The sequence below is a fragment of the Bombina bombina genome, chromosome 4 (assembly GCF_027579735.1).
Source record: "Bombina bombina isolate aBomBom1 chromosome 4, aBomBom1.pri, whole genome shotgun sequence".
NCBI lineage: Eukaryota > Metazoa > Chordata > Amphibia > Anura > Bombinatoridae > Bombina > Bombina bombina.
This window is the reverse complement of record NC_069502.1, coordinates 94746753-94765330: the sequence shown is the minus strand read 5'-3', so window position 1 is coordinate 94765330 and position 18578 is coordinate 94746753. Positions and strand designations below refer to the sequence as shown.

Here is an 18578-nt window from a genome sequence, read left to right as displayed (position 1 = left end):
CATTCAAAATGCTCTGATATAAAGGGCAGCCTTCAAAGTGTTAGAAATTAGCATATGAGGCTACCTCGGTTTAGCTTTTAAGAATACCAAGAGAACAAAGCAAATTTGATGATAAAAATAAATTGGATAGTTGTTTAAAACTACATTCCCTATCTGGATAATGTAAGCTAAATTTTGACTAGACTGTCCCTTTAATTTCAAAATCAACCAAACCAGTTCATTTGGGTTTATGGTGATTTTGATTGTTTATGTACCACACTGCATCCAAAATCTTTATTGCAATCAGAAGCCACACAGAGTTGAAAAATCTAGTTAATAATACAATTCTGATCAAACTTAAAGGGACATGAAACCCAAAACTTTCATGATTTTGATAGAGAATCAAACCATTTTAAACAACTTTCTAATTTACTTCTATTAAACAATTTTTTTTCATTCTCTTGTATCATTTGTTGAATGAGCATCAATGCACTACGGTTACTGACTGAACAAATGGGTGAGCCATGACAATCAATATATTTATGCAGCCACCAATCAGCAGCGAGAACCTAGGTTATTTGCTGCTCCTGAGCTTATTTAGATAAACCTTTCAGCAAAGAATAACAAGAGAAGGAAGCAAATGAAATAATAGAAGTAAATTGGAAAGTTGTTTAAAATTGTATTCTCTATTTGAATCATCAAAGAATTGTTTTGGGTTTCATGTCCCTTTAAGAACTGGACACTGATGAGGCCCTGATATTCAAAGATTCTCCAACTTAGAGAGAAATTGTAGTTCAGGCTTCACAAATGCTGAACTCACTGAATTTTCAAAAGAAAAAGGGCAGAACTCTCCAGTACGGCGAGATCTGTCTCATTTATGTATGTGAAGCAGAGACAAGCCCAGTGCAATATAGTACTGCATGATATGATAGCTTTGTTACACTTACACTTTGTGCATTGTATTATATATTATTATACATTTCAGATTGGGTCCTTTCAGTATTTATTGCATTTAAAGGGACAGTCAAGTCCAAAAAAACTTTCATATTTCAAATAGGGCATGTAATTTTAAACAACTTTCCAATTTACTTTTTTTCACCAGATTTGCTAAGTTCTCTTGATATTTTTAGTTGAAAGTTCAACTTAGGAAGGCTCATATGATAATTTCTAAGCCTTTGAAGGCCGCCTCTTATCACATGCTTTTTTATTTGCTTTTCACAACAGGGGAGAGCTAGTTCATGTTAACCATATATATAACATTGTGATCATGGATTGTGGAAAACACTGCACTTAATGGCTAAAATGAATGTCAATAGATAATAAATAAAATGTCATGTGATCAGGGGGCTGTCAGAAGATGCTTAGATACAAGGTAATCACAGAGGTAAGAAGTATATTAATATAACTGTGTTGGTTATGCAAAACTGGGGAATGGGTAATAAAGGGATTATTTATCTTTTAAAACAACAAAAATTCTGGTGTTGACTGTCCTTTTAAGCTTTGCACTTCTCATTTAAATTTTTATTTAGCAGTGATTTTACACAGTCTGATTATGCTTTGAAAGTTTCTGTGTTACTTTAATAATTTAGGATTGTACTTTGTATACAATTACATTGCACTTTTTATTTTCTCCATTGCAAACTTGCAATCTCATTAAGTGGGAGCGACAGGGCAGTTCCCTGGGCTGAACAGGGGAGTTCCCAAGGTGTGTCTGAAGCTCTCTCACGAGTCTTGTGAAATTTTCTATGCATTTTAAACAAACTGGTCTCACTGATTTGTTTCGCCAGCTGTATGCAGGTGAAGTTTGCTCAAAACTCACAATACACATTTTAACTAACAGAAGAGCAATATATACTAAAATACAGACAAAAGCAAGTTAAGCTGTTGTGAAAATATTTCAGTTTAATTTGGAATTGATGCAAACCGAACCTTTATATTAGCCCCAGGGTTTCTCCAGTTACCTTCTCTCTCCTATGTGAAATTTTGTACCTCTTTTCTTATAACATTCAGTGAGTTCTGCCCCTATAAAGTCAACACTATGGGGTCTATTTAACAAGGTATGAATGGCCCCTGTTCCCCTTGTTTCCGCGCGAGCCTTCAGGCTCGCCAGAAACAGGAGCTAAGAAGCAGCGGTCTTAAGATATTGCAATCCGCCCCATCATTTACGATCAGGCTGATTGACACCCCCTACTAGCGGCTGATTGGCCGTGAATCTGCATTCTATTGGCTGTTCCAATCATTGGATCAGTCAATAGGATTTTTCCTACCTTAATTCCGATTGGCTGATAGAATCCTATCATCCAATTGGAATTCAAGGGACGCCATCTTGGATGACGTCATTTAAAGGAACCTTCATTCAGTGTTAGGGCGTTGTTTGAAGAGGATGACTCCGCGTCGGCTGGATTGAAGATGAACCCGCTCCGCTCCGGATGGATGAAGATAGAAGATGCCGCTTGGATGAAGACTTCTGCTGCTTGGAGGATCTCTTCTGCCCGGATCGGATAAAGACTTCTGTCCCTCTGGAGGTCCACTTTTTTTACAGGTGAAAGAGCTGATTACTTTGGGGCAATGACCCGCAAAAAAGCCCTTTTAAGGGCTATTTGTAATTTAGTATAGGGTAGGGAATTTTATTATTTTGGGGGGATTTTTTATTTTATTAGGGGGATTAGATTAGGTGTAATTAGTTTAAAATTCTTGTAATTCTTTTTTTATTTTCTGTAATTTAGTGTGGGGGGGGGGGGGGGTTCCGTAATTTAGTTTATTTAATTTAATTGTGTTTAATTGTAGTTAGTTTAGGTAATTTATTTAATGGTAGTGTAGTGTTAGGTGTAATTGTAACTTAGGTTAGGTTTATTTTACAGGTAATTTTGTACTTATTTTAGCTAGGCAGTTATTAAATAGTTAATAACTATTTTTTTTTTTTTGTTTAAGTAGTTTTTATTGAGGTTGCATATAAAATCACAAATGCGATGAGTTACAGCAATCAAATACACATACAGAAAAAGAAAAAAAAAACATATCAATCAAATTGCCACAAAATAAACAAATCTGTTACATCACAGTTATGTAGAGAATATTGAAAGTGAACCTCACTTTTTCTATCTTTTTTTTTTTGCATAAAGAAGGAAAATTTGGACCTCACATTTTCATAAGAAATAATTGTTACACATATATATAGTAACCTATATAAAACCCAAGAGTTATAGCAAATACATATTTATCACTGGAGGTCGTTGGCTTACATAAGATCATGGAATGTTCACGACATCAGTTATATATCTAAAAGATTGAAATATTTTAAATAGAACAGAATACTTTTCAGATTGTATAACACATATATATCAGCACTCAAGGCAGCAGAGATGTATAGTAAGATATTGCGTGGTATACCATTATATCTCATAGCTTGAGTTTATAATTGTAAAACGTATACATTAAGTGAGTGAACATGGGGGAAATTGCGGTATATTACAAGGGAAACCGCGAAAGTAACTACTGGGGGAGAACCCAGAGCACATTAATATACTCACATGTGTCAAAATAAAACACATGCGGGGGGGTAGGAGACTAAAAATATAAAATTAAGAGGCGCATACTCCTATAAAGCCCATGGGCCAGAGGAGCACCATAAGTCTGTTAGATTGTGGTTGTTTAATCACAGGAGAATAGTGAGCGATACTCCAAGAAGACATGGCTGCTAAATATACTTGAAAATTAATAAAAAAATAAAATTAAAAAAAAAAAAAAAAAAAAAAAAATTAAAAGCAAAAACTTCAGCTGCATGTATTAGGGCAATGATACTTAAAAGCAGAGGGTTATTTAGTATAACTTCTACAGACGTTTTGGGGCTATGACAAAGTTAGAGTCAGTTATCAGGTGAGCAATATGAGCAAATCGGGAGCGACCCCTGCAAAGAGCTTAGATCTGTTATTGCTTATATAGAGACTAAGTACAAAAAAATATCGTTGCGATTAGAAAATGTGATAAAGGGACGATGTTATCCATATTATAGGGAAAGCCTTTTCTTTATTATATGCGTGGACCTTGTCACCCAGGCACGGGCCCTATACCCGAGGACAGGTCAACTAGATTAATAAATGCGTACTTTTGTTCATCGCATCAAGTTACTTCAGCTCCCCAGTGATAGAAGTTAATAGCTATGCCACAGGAACATGACAAACAGGGTTGAACAAATGTATGCGATAACTGGTTAATACCAGGGAAATATAGGCCTAGATTTGGAGTTCGGCGGTAGCCGTCAAAACCAGCGTTAGAGGCTCCTAACGCTGGTTTTGGCCGCCCGCTGGTATTTGGAGTCAGTGATTAAAGGGTCTAACGCTCACTTTACAGCCGCGACTTTTCCATACCGCAGATCCCCCTACGCCATTTGCGTAGCCTATATTTTCAATGGGATCTTTCTAACGCTGGTATTTAGAGTCGTTTCTGAAGTGAGCGTTAGAGCTCTAACGACAAAATTCCAGCCGCCTGAAAATAGCAGGAGTTAAGAGCTTTCTGGGCTAACGCCGGTTCATAAAGCTCTTAACTACTGTACCCTAAAGTACACTAACACCCATAAACTACCTATGTACCCCTAAACCGAGGTCCCCCCACACCGCCGCCACTCGATTAAAATTTTTAACCCCTAATCTGCCGACCGCCACCTACGTTATACTTATGTACCCCTAATCTGCTGCCCCTAACCCCGCCGACCCCTGTATTACATTTATTAACCCCTAACTTGCCCCCCACAACGTCGCCGCCAGCTACTTAAAATAATTAACCCCTAATCTTCCGACCGCAAATCGCCGCCACCTACGTTATCCCTATGTACCCCTAATCTGCTGCCCCTAACATCGCCGACCCCTATATTATATTTATTAACCCCTAATCTGCCCCCCTCAACGTCGCCGACACCTGCCTACACTTATTAACCCCTAATCTGCCGAGCGGACCTGAGCGCTACTATAATAAATGTATTAACCCCTAATCCGCCTCACTAACCCTATCATAAATAGTATTAACCCCTAATCTGCCCTCCCTAACATCGCCGACACCTACCTTCAATTATTAACCCCTAATCTGCCGACTGGAGCTCACCGCTACTCTAATAAATGTATTAACCCCTAAAGCTAAGTCTAACCCTAACACTAACACCCCCCTAAGTTAAATATAATTTACATCTAACGAAATAAATTAACTCTTATTAAATAACTTATTCCTATTTAAAGCTAAATACTTACCTGTAAAATAAATCCTAATATAGCTACAATATAAATTATAATTATATTATAGCTATTTTAGGATTAATATTTATTTTACAGGCAACTTTGTAATTATTTTAACCAGGTACAATAGCTATTAAATAGTTAAGAACTATTTAATAGTTACCTAGTTAAAATAATAACAAATTTACCTGTAAAATAAATCCTAACCTAAGTTATAATTAAACCTAACACTACCCTATCAATAAAATAATTAAATAAACTACCTACAATTACCTACAATTAACCTAACACTACACTATCAATAAATTAATTAAACACAATTCCTACAAATAAATACAATTAAATAAACTAGCTAAAGTACAAAAAATAAAAAAGAACTAAGTTACAGAAAATAAAAAAATATTTACAAACATAAGAAAAATATTACAACAATTTTAAACTAATTACACCTACTCTAAGCCCCCTAATAAAATAACAAAGCCCCCCAAAATAAAAAATTCCCTACCCTATTCTAAATTAAAAAAGTTACAAGCTCTTTTACCTTACCAGCCCTGAACAGGGCCCTTTGCGGGGCATGCCCCAAGAATTTCAGCTCTTTTGCCTGTAAAAAAAAACATACAATACCCCCCCCAACATTACAACCCACCACCCACATACCCCTAATCTAACCCAAACCCCCCTTAAATAAACCTAACACTAAGCCCCTGAAGATCTTCCTACCTTGTCTTCACCATCCAGGTATCACCGATCCGTCCTGGCTCCAAGATCTTCATCCAACCCAAGCGGGGGTTGGCGATCCATAATCCGGTCCAGAAGAGGCTCCAAAGTCTTCCTCCTATCCGGCAAGAAGAGGACATCCGGACCGGCAAACATCTTCTCCAAGCGGCATCTTCGATCTTCTTCCATCCGGAGCGAAGCGGCAGGATCCTGAAGACATCCAGCGCGGAACATCCATCCGGACCGACGACTGAACGACGAATGACTGTTCCTTTAAGGGACGTCATCCAAGATGGCGTCCCTCGAATTCCGATTGGCTGATAGGATTCTATCAGCCAATCAGAATTAAGGTAGGAATTTTCTGATTGGCTGATGGAATCAGCCAATCAGAATCAAGTTCAATCCGATTGGCTGATCCAATCAGCCAATCAGATTGAGCTCGCATTCTATTGGCTGTTCCGATCAGCCAATAGAATGCGAGCTCAATCTGATTGGCTGATTGGATCAGCCAATCGGATTGAACTAGATTCTGATTGGCTGATTCCATCAGCCAATCAGAAAATTCCTACCTTAATTCCGATTGGCTGATAGAATCCTATCAGCCAATCGGAATTCGAGGGACGCCATCTTGGATGACGTCCCTTAAAGGAACAGTCATTCGTCGTTCAGTCGTCGGTCCGGATGGATGTTCCGCGCTGGATGTCTTCAGGATCCTGCCGCTTCGCTCCGGATGGAAGAAGATCGAAGATGCCGCTTGGAGAAGATGTTTGCCGGTCCGGATGTCCTCTTCTTGCCGGATAGGAGGAAGACTTTGGAGCCTCTTCTGGACCGGATTATGGATCGCCAACCCCCGCTTGGGTTGGATGAAGATCTTGGAGCCAGGACGGATCGGTGATACCTGGATGGTGAAGACAAGGTAGGAAGATCTTCAGGGGCTTAGTGTTAGGTTTATTTAAGGGGGGTTTGGGTTAGATTAGGGGTATGTGGGTGGTGGGTTGTAATGTTGGGGGGGGGGGTATTGTATGTTTTTTTTTACAGGCAAAAGAGCTGAAATTCTTGGGACATGCCCCGCAAAGGGCCCTGTTCAGGGCTGGTAAGGTAAAAGAGCTTGTAACTTTTTTAATTTAGAATAGGGTAGGGAATTTTTTATTTTGGGGGGCTTTGTTATTTTATTAGGGGGCTTAGAGTAGGTGTAATTAGTTTAAAATTGTTGTAATATTTTTCTTATGTTTGTAAATATTTTTTTATTTTCTGTAACTTAGTTCTTTTTTATTTTTTGTACTTTAGCTAGTTTATTTAATTGTATTTATTTGTAGGAATTGTGTTTAATTAATTTATTGATAGTGTAGTGTTAGGTTAATTGTAGGTAATTGTAGGTAGTTTATTTAATTATTTTATTGATAGGGTAGTGTTAGGTTTAATTATAACTTAGGTTAGGATTTATTTTACAGGTAAATTTGTTATTATTTTAACTAGGTAACTATTAAATAGTTCTTAACTATTTAATAGCTATTGTACCTGGTTAAAATAAATACAAAGTTACCTGTAAAATAAATATTAATCCTAAAATAGCTATAATATAATTATAATTTATATTGTAGCTATATTAGGATTTATTTTACAGGTAAGTATTTAGCTTTAAATAGAAATAAGTTATTTAATAAGAGTTAATTTATTTCGTTAGATAAATATTATATTTAACTTAGGGGGGTGTTAGTGTTAGGGTTAGACTTAGCTTTAGGGGTTAATCCATTTATTAGAATAGCGGTGAGCTCCGATCGGAAGATTAGGGGTTAATAATTGAAGTTAGGTGTCGGCGATGTTAGGGAGGGCAGATTAGGGGTTAATACTATTTATGATAGGGTTAGTGAGGCGGATTAGGGGTTAATAACTTTATTATAGTAGCGCTCAGGTCCGCTCGGCAGATTAGGGGTTAATAAGTGTAGGCAGGTGTCGGCGACGTTGAGGGGGGCAGATTAGGGGTTAATAAATATAATATAGGGGTCGGCGGTGTTAGGGGTAGCAGATTAGGGGTACATAGGGATAACGTAGGTGGCGGCGGTTTACGGAGCGGCAGATTAGGGGTTTAAAATAATATGCAGGGGTCAGCGATAGCGGGGGCGGCAGATTAGGGGTTAATAAGTGTAAGGCTAGGGGTGTTTAGACTCGGGGTACATGTTAGAGTGTTAGGTGCAGACGTAGGAAGTGTTTCCCCATAGGAAACAATGGGGCTGCGTTAGGAGCTGAACGCTGCTTTTTTGCAGGTGTTAGGTTTTTTTTCAGCTCAAACAGCCCCATTGTTTCCTATGGGGGAATCGTGCACGAGCACGTTTTTGAGGCCGGCCGCGTCCGTAAGCAACTCTGGTATCGAGAGTTGCATTTGCGTTAAATATGCTCTACGCTCCTTTTTTGGAGCCTAACGCAGCATTTGTTTGAACTCTCGATACCAGAGTTAATTTTATGGTGCGGCCAGAAAAAAGCCCGCGGAGCGTTAACAGCCCTTTTACCGCCGAACTCCAAATCTAGGCCTTATTAGATAGTAGAAATATTTAATTATCGAACATTAATCCTCATCATGATAGACTATTGCATTACCCAGAACTGGTACCTAAGCTAAGAGCAGAAGTTACTTATAGTGGACCAAAGAATAGCCAGTCTGCTGGTCTCCACACGCAGAAAAATATGCATAAAACAGTCCCTATTTGTCTGTAGCATATAGATAAGTGTATGGGTCAATATTTTACCTCTTTCTAGACATTATTTTCACGACAAATATTTATAAACTTCTGTATCCTGTGAAATCTCGTATAGCCACGTGCCACTGGACATAAGTACAAAGATATATATTAAGCGTGTGCAAAGGGCTAGCTTGAGACTCTATATGTAGTGGCAGTGGGCCACCACAGGATGCAACATGGCATGGAGTACAGGACTGTATATAAAAATCATAGGCACACAATCATGCAGTTACATTCGTTTCCATATTGTCCCAAAAGAACCTCCATACTTGAGAACATATATCAGAGACTTGAAGGCATTATTATTAATACTAGACATAGAATATAAAATGAACTATACATCAAAGACTTATTAAACCAGCATTGAATATAAAAAAGGAAGGTAATAGGACTCATATTTCCAGAGCAAAGTTGTAAAGAACTAGGTCGCTAAAATAACAAGCATTAACTTTGAATTAATAAAGATATCATAAACTGTCATATAAACCTGTTGTGCTAAACATAATCATGCAGTATGAAGAACTTAGTGTGTCTATGCCCCGAGGTAGGTTTCAACAAGATTTCAAATGGTGGACAGAAAGAGAATGTCCTCAGTGAAGTTGTCAAGTGTAACCCAGTCCAACATATTATATGTGCAGTGAGACGCATCTGAGAGCTTAGGTCTTGGAACAGGAGTCTAAACATGCAAACAGTATATAACCAGAAGCTGCAAGCATGTCTCCTATTATGGGCACTAAAGCTGTGGCCAGACTAGCCAATCCCTTTTCTGAGACCACATGGAGCTCGCCGCAACCACCGTAGGAGAATCAGCATCGGCAAACAGTTATCACTAGCGACCGGGCCCCAAAGGACTCTGCATATTCGTGACGCGTATATACTAGATCCCTCTAGCCATGGATCAATAGCACGGCCTGAGTCACATACCATATGGAGAGGTTGGCGGGGTAGCTGGGAAGTGGCAGCCATGCGTGAGTCTCCCGCCCAAAGCCATCCCTTAATGCGATGAAGGGTGTCTGTCAGCGGCACCTCTTCTACAGCTTTGTAGAGCGCATCTAGTTGTGGCTCCTGTAATATGGAAGCTAGTTCTCTGCCAGCAATCTCCTTCTTACTATAGTGCAATAAGAAATGTCCTGATGTTAGAGTTAAAGATGGCGCCTGCCTCAGGCCAAACGTATCTGCTGTGCTCATATTTTCACAAGTAGTTAGAGCAGCCGAAGCAGTAGTATGAACAATGAGAGGTCTGAAAGCCTCAGCTACTGCCTCCAAAAGAGCTTCATTGTGCCGGTCCAGTAGGTCCTTTAGCTGAATTAGAAGGAGCACGGCCATGTTTTCATATACCCTGTATCTCCTCAGAAGGTAGAGAGCAGGAGTTGAGAGAAAACAAGATGTTGAGCGTTGCAAAGTTCTTCCAATAATAACCACAAGATAGCTTGCAATATGGATCTCTAAGATAGAGTTATAAATGACTAGTATAGATGGTATAAACTTTATAATTATAATGTATGGCAGGAGCTCCTAAGATATGCGACTTGCTCCGTTGATAGCTGGCTCCGCCCCCAGTTAATAACTATTTAATAACTATTGTACCTAGTTAAAATAAATACAAAGTTGCCTGTAAAATAAATATAAATCCTAAGCTAGCTACAATGTAACTATTAGTTATATTGTAGCTAGTTTAGGGTTTATTTTATATGTAAGTATTTAGTTTTAAATAGGATTAATTTATTTAATTATGTTAAATTTATTTCGTTTAATTTAAATTATATTTAAGTTAGGGAGGGGTTAGACTTAGGGTTAGACTTAGGTTTAGGGGTTAATAAATTTAATATAGTAGCGGCGACGTTGGAGTCGGAAGATTAGGGGTTAATAAATTTAATATAGTTGCGACGACGTGGGGGGGCAGATTAGGGGTTAATAACTATAATGTAGGTGGCGGCGATGTTGGGGGCAGTAGATTAGGGGTTCATAGGGATAATGCAGGTGGCGGCGGTGTCCGGAGCGGCAGATTAGGGGTTAATAATATAATGCAGGTGTCAACGATAGCGGGGGCGGCAGATTAGGGGTTAATAAGTGTAAGATTAAGGGTGTTTAGACTCGGGGTTCATGTTAGGGTGTTAGGTGTAGACATAGATTTATTTTCCCCATAGGAAACAATGGGGCTGCGTTAGGAGCTGGACGCTGCTTTTTTGCAGGTGTTAGGTTTTTTTTCAGCCAGCTCAGCCCCATTGTTTCCTATGGGGAAATCGTGCATGAGCACGTTTAGCCAGCTGTTACCGCTACCGTATGCAAAGCTGGTATTGAGGTGAGATGTGGAGCTAAATTCTGCTCTACGCTCACCTTTTTGCGGCTAATGCCAGGTTTGAAAAAAACTGTAATACCAGCGTTGTCTTAAGGGAGCTGTGAGAACAAAAGGCTCATTAGCCCCACAAGCCTTACCGACAAAAACTCGTAATCTCGCCGTATGTTCATCCGCACAATGATAAATGGACCCCTATAACCTCTCTCCAAACTAGAGAATGTTTGATTATCTGGCACATGGAAAGTAATGACACTCCCTGGGAAACTGAAGTTGACAGTTTTTCAGTTTTAATTTAAATAAAAGACATGCAAAGTGTTATCTAATTTATCATTGCGCAAGCATTTCTGGTGAAATGCTTGTACAATGCCTGCCCCTGCATATTCACAGCCATTTGGCCGCTAGCAGGGGTGTCTTCCCCTCTACAGTATTACATTTTTAATTAATTAATATCTTAAAGATTCATACAAAACATAAAAACAAATATAACCTTTTTTCCTATTTTAAAAAATTAAGCAAATGTGATTATGAAGTGTTACATCAAATAAACAGGATCATTATAAAACAAACAAACATTGTATAGCTTTTTGAAAGAACATGCCAACACAATATCAGGTGAATAGGTTCATTATCATTAATTATATGCTAATTACAAACACATTTACTGATTTTTTTGACCTGTAAAGTAAATGCTAAATTCCTTTTTGTAGTAAAACCGCCCACATTCTGATCCTTCTCCTCAAAAGCCAGGGCATAATAACAGCTCAAGGTGCTGACCTGCTCCGCCCCCCCCCCCCCCACTTCTTCTTCCCCTGAACGGAAGCCAGCACACGGGCAAACCTTAGAGCAGTCTTAGCTGGTGGGCCTCCCCTCTGACAAAAAGACAGCGCCCCCCCTCCATATAATAGATTTTACTTTACTTTATTTTTTTCCCTTTAAAGCACATTGTAGTATTTCTTTTTAATTTGGTGAATTTACATTTGATCCAGGAATCACCCACAGCTCTCAAGAATGTTTTCATTTGCACTTTGTTACTCCTGTGTTAAAAGCATGTTACAGAAATGTAATGCAGTGTCTGAGCGATTTCAACCTCAGTGACTTTCTTCCAACCACATCCTGCCCTTCGCCTTATTCAACCATGACATGGCAAGTGTCATTGTCAGCTCTTAAAAATGTTCTATGTTTTGCCAAAGTCAGCTGCTGCTTGTGGTTTCCATAGGATAGTGCTAATGTTCCTGCGCCTCCCTTTATATTCTCTAGCGCCCGCCTCACACTTTGAAAAACACTGCCTTAGAAGGTACAGTGCTAGTGACCCTACACCTTTATGTGCTTAATCCCTGCAAATGGGTTACACATAGTAAAAGTACCACTTTGGACCCTTAAAACAATTATGGGCCCAAGTAGAAACTGCTGCTAAGCTGTTGCACCGCAGTGTCGTGTGACTCACACAGCTGATTGGGTAAGATGCAGATTCAGCTCAGGACCAACAGTGCTCTGTAGGCCCCAAGTGTTTAACCCCTTTTGCAGGGTTAAACTTAAAGAGGTTCAGGGTTGCCTCTTAAAGGGACAGTCTACACCAGAATTGTTATTGTTTAAAAATATAGATAATCCCTTTATTACCCATTCCCCAGTTTTAAAAACCAACAGAGTTATATTAATATATGTTTTACCTCTGTTATTACCTTGTATCTAAGCCTCTGCAGACTGCCCCCTTATCTCAGTGCTTTTGACAGACATGCAGTTAAGCCAATCAGTGCAGACTCCTAAATAACTCCACAGGAGTGAGCATAATGTTATCTATATGACACACATTAACTAGTACTGTCTAACTGTGAAAAAAATTCAAAATGCTCTGAGCTAAGAGGCGGTTTTCAATGGTTTAGAAATCAGTTTGAGCCTAGCTAGGTTTAGTTTTTCAAAAATACCACCAAGGGAACAAAGCAAATTTAATAATAAAAGTCATGAAAGTTGTTTAAAATTGCAGGCCCTATCTGAGTCATGAAAGTTTAATTTTGACTAGAATGAATCAGAGCATTTAATTGTATAACTATAGTTGCCCACTAATTTGTTCCAAATTATCCATTTCAAGTGCTGTAGTATATTAAACTTCCATGGTTTATGAGATGCATGCAATTTTCAATTATCTTCAAAAAGCATACCTAGGTAGGCTAAGAAGCAAAAAGTCACTATTGAAATCTAGCTGGTGACAGGGGTTAAACACATAGGGGTTAATTCCAGTCTTTCTTGTATGATTCTAATGAGTCATATTAATGTATTCCTCTCTGTCTGTCTCTAACTCTCTCTTTCTCTCTCTCTCTTTTCTCTCTCTCTCTCTCTCTCTCTCTTTCTCTCTCTCTCTCTCTCTTTCTCTCTCTTTCTCTCTCTTTCTCACTCTCTTTATCTCTTTATCTCTCTTTCTCTCTCTTTTCTCTCTCTTTCTCTCTCTCTCTCTCTCTCTTTCTCTCTTTCTCACTCTCTTTATATCTCTCTCTCTCTTTCTCTCTTTCTCATTCTCTTTATCTCTTTCTCTCTCTTTCTCTCTCTCTCTCTCTCTCTTTCTCACTCTCTTTTCTCTTTCTCTCTTTATCTCTTTATCTCTCTTTCTCCCTCCCTCTCTCTCTCGCTCTCTCTCTCTTTTTCTCTCTCTCTCTCTTTCTCACTCTTTCTCTTTTCTCTCTCTCTCTCTTTATCTCTTTATCTCTCTCTCTCTCTTTCTCACTCTCTTTATCTCTTTATCTCTCTCTCTTTCTCACTCTCTTTCTCTTTTCTCTCTCTCTCTTTATCTCTTTATATCGCTCTCTCTCTTTCTCACTCTCTTTATCTCTTTATCTCTCTCTCTCTTTCTCACTCTCTTTATCTCTCTCTCTCTCTTTCTATTGATCACAATATCAAGACTCCTATTATATTTTATGTCCCTTTCCCCAAAATGTCACAGTTAACAGCAGATGAAAATGACTGTTGATCACCAAAACTGAAATGGAATAATGGTAAAAAAAAACGCACACTCAGATGCCTTATGACCATAGTTTTACTTTAAATCATATTATCATTATTTTTTACTGCAGAGTGAGTGCACACACAAACCTTAACAAGATCATAATATCAGATGTTTACATTACAGAGCCTTACGCATCCAAGCGCTGCGGAATCTGTTGGCGCTCTACAAATACCTGATAATAATAATAATAATAATAACATCTCCTAAAATGTTACTAAGGCTCTTAGCTTTTTGGATTATTCAACATCATCTATATACAAATGCACCTTTATACAATCTAAAAAGTGTGTGTCTGACTCTTCAGTATTCAGTATCAGTTGAATCCTAAATTACAAATAATTTTTTTTACCCCTGCCATGTAATAATGTAACCATGTGCATCCATCCTAAGGCTCAAAGGCAACCATAAGCCCTTCATTGTTTTTAATTTGCTTTCATTTACCAAAGGTATAGATTTTATACATATACATACAGTGTGTGTGTATAAAACAATGTTCTATGTACTATGTATTTTAACATTTTCACCACCATTGTTATCCCCTCCAAGTTCTAGAACCACCACTGCGTGTGCAGAAGTGACCCATGTAGCCAAACAAGCTCATTGGTAAGGAGGGGCTCTGGGGAAATTTGTAATGGGTAGTTTTTAATAGTAGTATAATACCATAAACAGTACAGAGAATTTGGCAAACATAAAAGTCCATAGAAATAGATTCACAATAATTTGAATATACTGGCAGAGGACTGAGTTGTCTTCTTCTATAACAAAAGCAAACAATAATAATTATTGTTGTATTTAAAGGTGAAACCTTACAAGAATCTCTTGGCTGGCTAAGCAAAATAGGGCTTACAGTGTTAGGGTTATCATTTCTTAAAATACTGGGTCCTAGAAACACCTCATCCACAACTCTGCTTAACACTCTGTCACTGTGTGTGTGTATATATATATATATATATATATATATATATATATATATATATATATATATATATATATATATATATATATATATATATATATATATATATATATATATATATATATAACATCTAGTAGTTCCTAGTAGTTCCCTTTAAAGTGAAACTGTCACATATTGCCCACCCCATGAAAACAAATGCTAATGTTATTGATCAGCTACCAAGCAGTTATCATTAAAAATATTTCCAAAAATCTTTTCTTGGTTTCAGAAATGATAAATAATTTACTTTTGTACCATATTTATAATAAGTAAAAGTATTAATTAATAAAACAGACACAGCATGAATAAATATTTGTACTTCTTTACTGAATTCCACAACAATAGACAGAAATAAATAAATACATAACATACATACATATCCATAAATATACTGTTTCTTTGTATAAATAAATATATATTTTTAAATAAATATATTGCAACAAATATTGCAGCATAAACACTGTGCACTTTATGTGTTTCTGAACAATGTTTACGCTCTCTTACTGATATTTCCTAGGTTTTGCAGAGAATAGATGGTCACCCCCTACATTATGTGTTGGATAATGGGTCTGACGCAAGTGCAGCCAACAGTAACTATCTTCTTTTCCAATTTAAAGTTGTAGTTGCATCCTCTGAGCTCCCGACGCAGGACCAGCATCTCCTGTCTGATGGGGATAGAACTCACATTAAAGTCCATGTTACCCTCAGAATCCAAACATCTATCATGCTGGCATTTAGCTTCAGCGATGACATGGGGGTATCTGTTCTGATCAATATCAAGGCTGTAAGATAAAAACATATATTATATTAGATGCTGTATATCCATAGTACCTTGCTGCTTTCAGGATCCTGAAGAACAGTGGAATCCATACATATTTGAGATGTGCGCTACATGCTTTACCAGTGGGATCTACGTAATTCATTTTCATTCAAAAATAAATGGCTGAATTAAAACTGACTTATCACAGTATTGGTACTGGTAAAGGATATACTGGAGTTTTTGTAACCCTGGGGCCGTTATCTCTACTGTATGAGTGTGAAATATGAAATTTGGTTTATAATACCTTTATGTGAATAAACACACGAAAAAACATAAAATAGTCTGGAGCTAGTGAAAATTTAAATATATATTTTTCCTTATAAACTGGAACAAATAATTCTAGAATTTGTTTCATTAAGAGAAAATATATTAATTTTACCTGTAATCCCAGGGTGAGGAGGAGCGCTTTCTGATGTCATTTGCCACATTCTGGACTTGCCCGCTGATATTCAGGCTGACCCGCACTACTGGTGGAAATGCCATGCTTCTGGGTGGGCATCCTTTGTTGAGATGATGCAGATCTACACCATAGACAGACACTGTTATACTGGCTCCCAGCATAACCAGTAACAATGGGATGTGAAACTGAAAGAAAGAAGGAAATACATTAGCATTGTTCATTGCTATCATTTCACAAGTTTATTAATACAAAATTGGAAATAAAAAGTTTTTTTAGTCTTTCAGATACTTATAAGACACTATAAGCAAAATTAAGATTATTAATAGTTTAAACAATTGCATAATATATATATATATATATTAACACTATAATATGTGACCATATATGTACACTACTACTAATAAAAATATTAACATAGAAAAATAGGCAATAGATACAGACATAGGTAGATAGATAGTCTATCTGTCTTCCTTTCATCTATCTATCTTTATGTCTGTCTATCTGTCTTTCTATCATCTGTCTGTCTATCTGTCTATTTACCATCTATCTATCTATCTATCTATCTATCTATCTATCTATCTATCTATCATTTATCTATTTATATATCTATATTTCTGTCTGTCAGCCTATCTGTCTTTCTTTAATCTGACAGACATTAAGTAAGATAGATAGATGATAAATAGACAGATAGATAGACAGACAAATGATAGAAATACAGATAGACAGACAGAGAAAATAGATAGATGATAAATAGACAGATAGATAGATAGATAGATAGATAGATAGATAGATGATAGATAAAACATTTTTTAAGAGAAAACAAAATACTTATGCAGATGGTATTTCATGATTATCATGAAATTCAACAAAAATTGTGTTTACCTCCGGTCTACATTTCCTAACAGCTCTTCAGCTACAATATAATTAAACAAAACAAAGCTACTTTGGCTCCACAGCTTGCTGTTCTTTTATCTGATATTACTACTGTTATACAATCAAAGTCAACACAGTAATCAGCCTTTTATAAAAATATTACCAAATAATGCACAATAAATAGTAAGTGCTGTATAAATACTCCCTTAGATAGAATGTCCTCTCTCTTAACTTCTGTTTAAACTGCCTGCTGTTATATAGATAACAACACCAGTAATATTAATACTTACCATTGTTAGCAAACTCATTGTGCGTCTTGTGCTCCTTCTCTATGTGATGAAAGAATTGCAGGTGAGTGTTGTGAGATGCTTGTGTCCTGACCCATTATTTTATAGGGACCTCTGCTTGCACAGGGGTTTCCACTGGTATTTGTAATGTGTGGTTGCATTTTAATAAGTCTGTGGTTTTCCTCTGTGATATTTCTCTTCTTCTTTTTTACATACAAAGATGTCATAGTCATCAAATGAGAGGAAAATATGAGGTTGTAAATCAGACACATTTATTCTTCCTGCATCTATACAGCAAGTATTTACTTAACCTAGATATTATTAGCAATAGAACTGGGAAAGTAATATGAAAATATCCTCTTATTGACTAACTTATTTAGAATTTCCTGGGTAGCCCATTTCTCAAAAGTAATGTTAGTCTGATGCCAATTATACAATTATAACAATGAAACAATGAGGTAAAATTAATACATTTTACTCATCATGCTCTATAAAAATATATATATATACTAGGCGATATGCCTGCCCAGGGGTCAGTCTATGTTGAAAAAAACAAAACCCCAAGCTAAATTTACAAAAAATAAAAAAAAGTAAAATAACAGAAAAAAAATAAACAAAGCTATCCAAAATAAAAAATTTAAACCTAATCTAATACCCCTATAAAAATAAAAAATCCCCCCCAACACACCCCCTAATCTAATACTAAACTACCAATAGCCAATAAAAGGGCCTTTTGTAGGGCATTGACCTATGTTAAACAGCTCTTTTACCTCTAAAAAATACTAAGTCCCCCCTTACAGTAAAAACCCCCCACCCACCAAACCCCCCAAAATAAAAAAAAACTAACACTAAAAAAACCTAAACTACCCATTGGGGCATTTGTATGGGCATTGCCCTTAAAAGGGCATTCAGCTCTTTTTCTAGCCCAAAAAAACCCTAATCTAAAAAAATAAATAAAACAAAATTTAAAATAAAAAAGCCTAAACCTAAGCCCCAAATAGGTACTTACTGTTCCTGAAGTCTGGCGGAGAAGGTCTTCTTCCAGACGGATCGATCATCTTCGATCTTCATTCGGATGTGAATGCGGCGTGGAGCGTCGGTGCGGAACTGTGTTCCCGATGCCTGGATCCTCAGCAGCGGTCCTCAACATCGGCGGTCCTTTGGTGGCGGTTCTCACCAGCGGCGATCCTCGGTGGCGGGGCATGGAGGCACCTCTTCATCCGATCTCTATCATAAACTGAAGATTGAATGCAAGGTACTGCAATCAATTAGGGGTACCTTGCATTACTA

At 37.3% G+C, this 18578-nt stretch overlaps 1 protein-coding gene across 1 annotated transcript; it reads right to left on the bottom strand.

Moving 5' to 3' along the window:
• Positions 1-15452: 15452 nt before the first annotated feature.
• On the bottom strand, positions 15453-17309 carry LOC128656914 (interleukin-17F-like). Its single transcript, XM_053711087.1, has 3 exons — positions 17292-17309; positions 16108-16313; positions 15453-15690 (listed from the first exon to the last, which is right to left on the bottom strand). Exons 1-3 carry the CDS (start codon positions 17307-17309, stop codon positions 15453-15455), a joined length of 462 nt encoding a protein of 153 aa, XP_053567062.1.
• Positions 17310-18578: the final 1269 nt, after the last annotated feature.

Excerpts from the sequence above, each read along its gene's own strand:
- LOC128656914 (XM_053711087.1), bottom strand. Across the intron at positions 15,691-16,107 it reads TCCTCACCCTGGGATTACAG|CCTTGATATTGATCAGAACA; the intron begins GTAAAATTAATA and ends TTTATCTTACAG.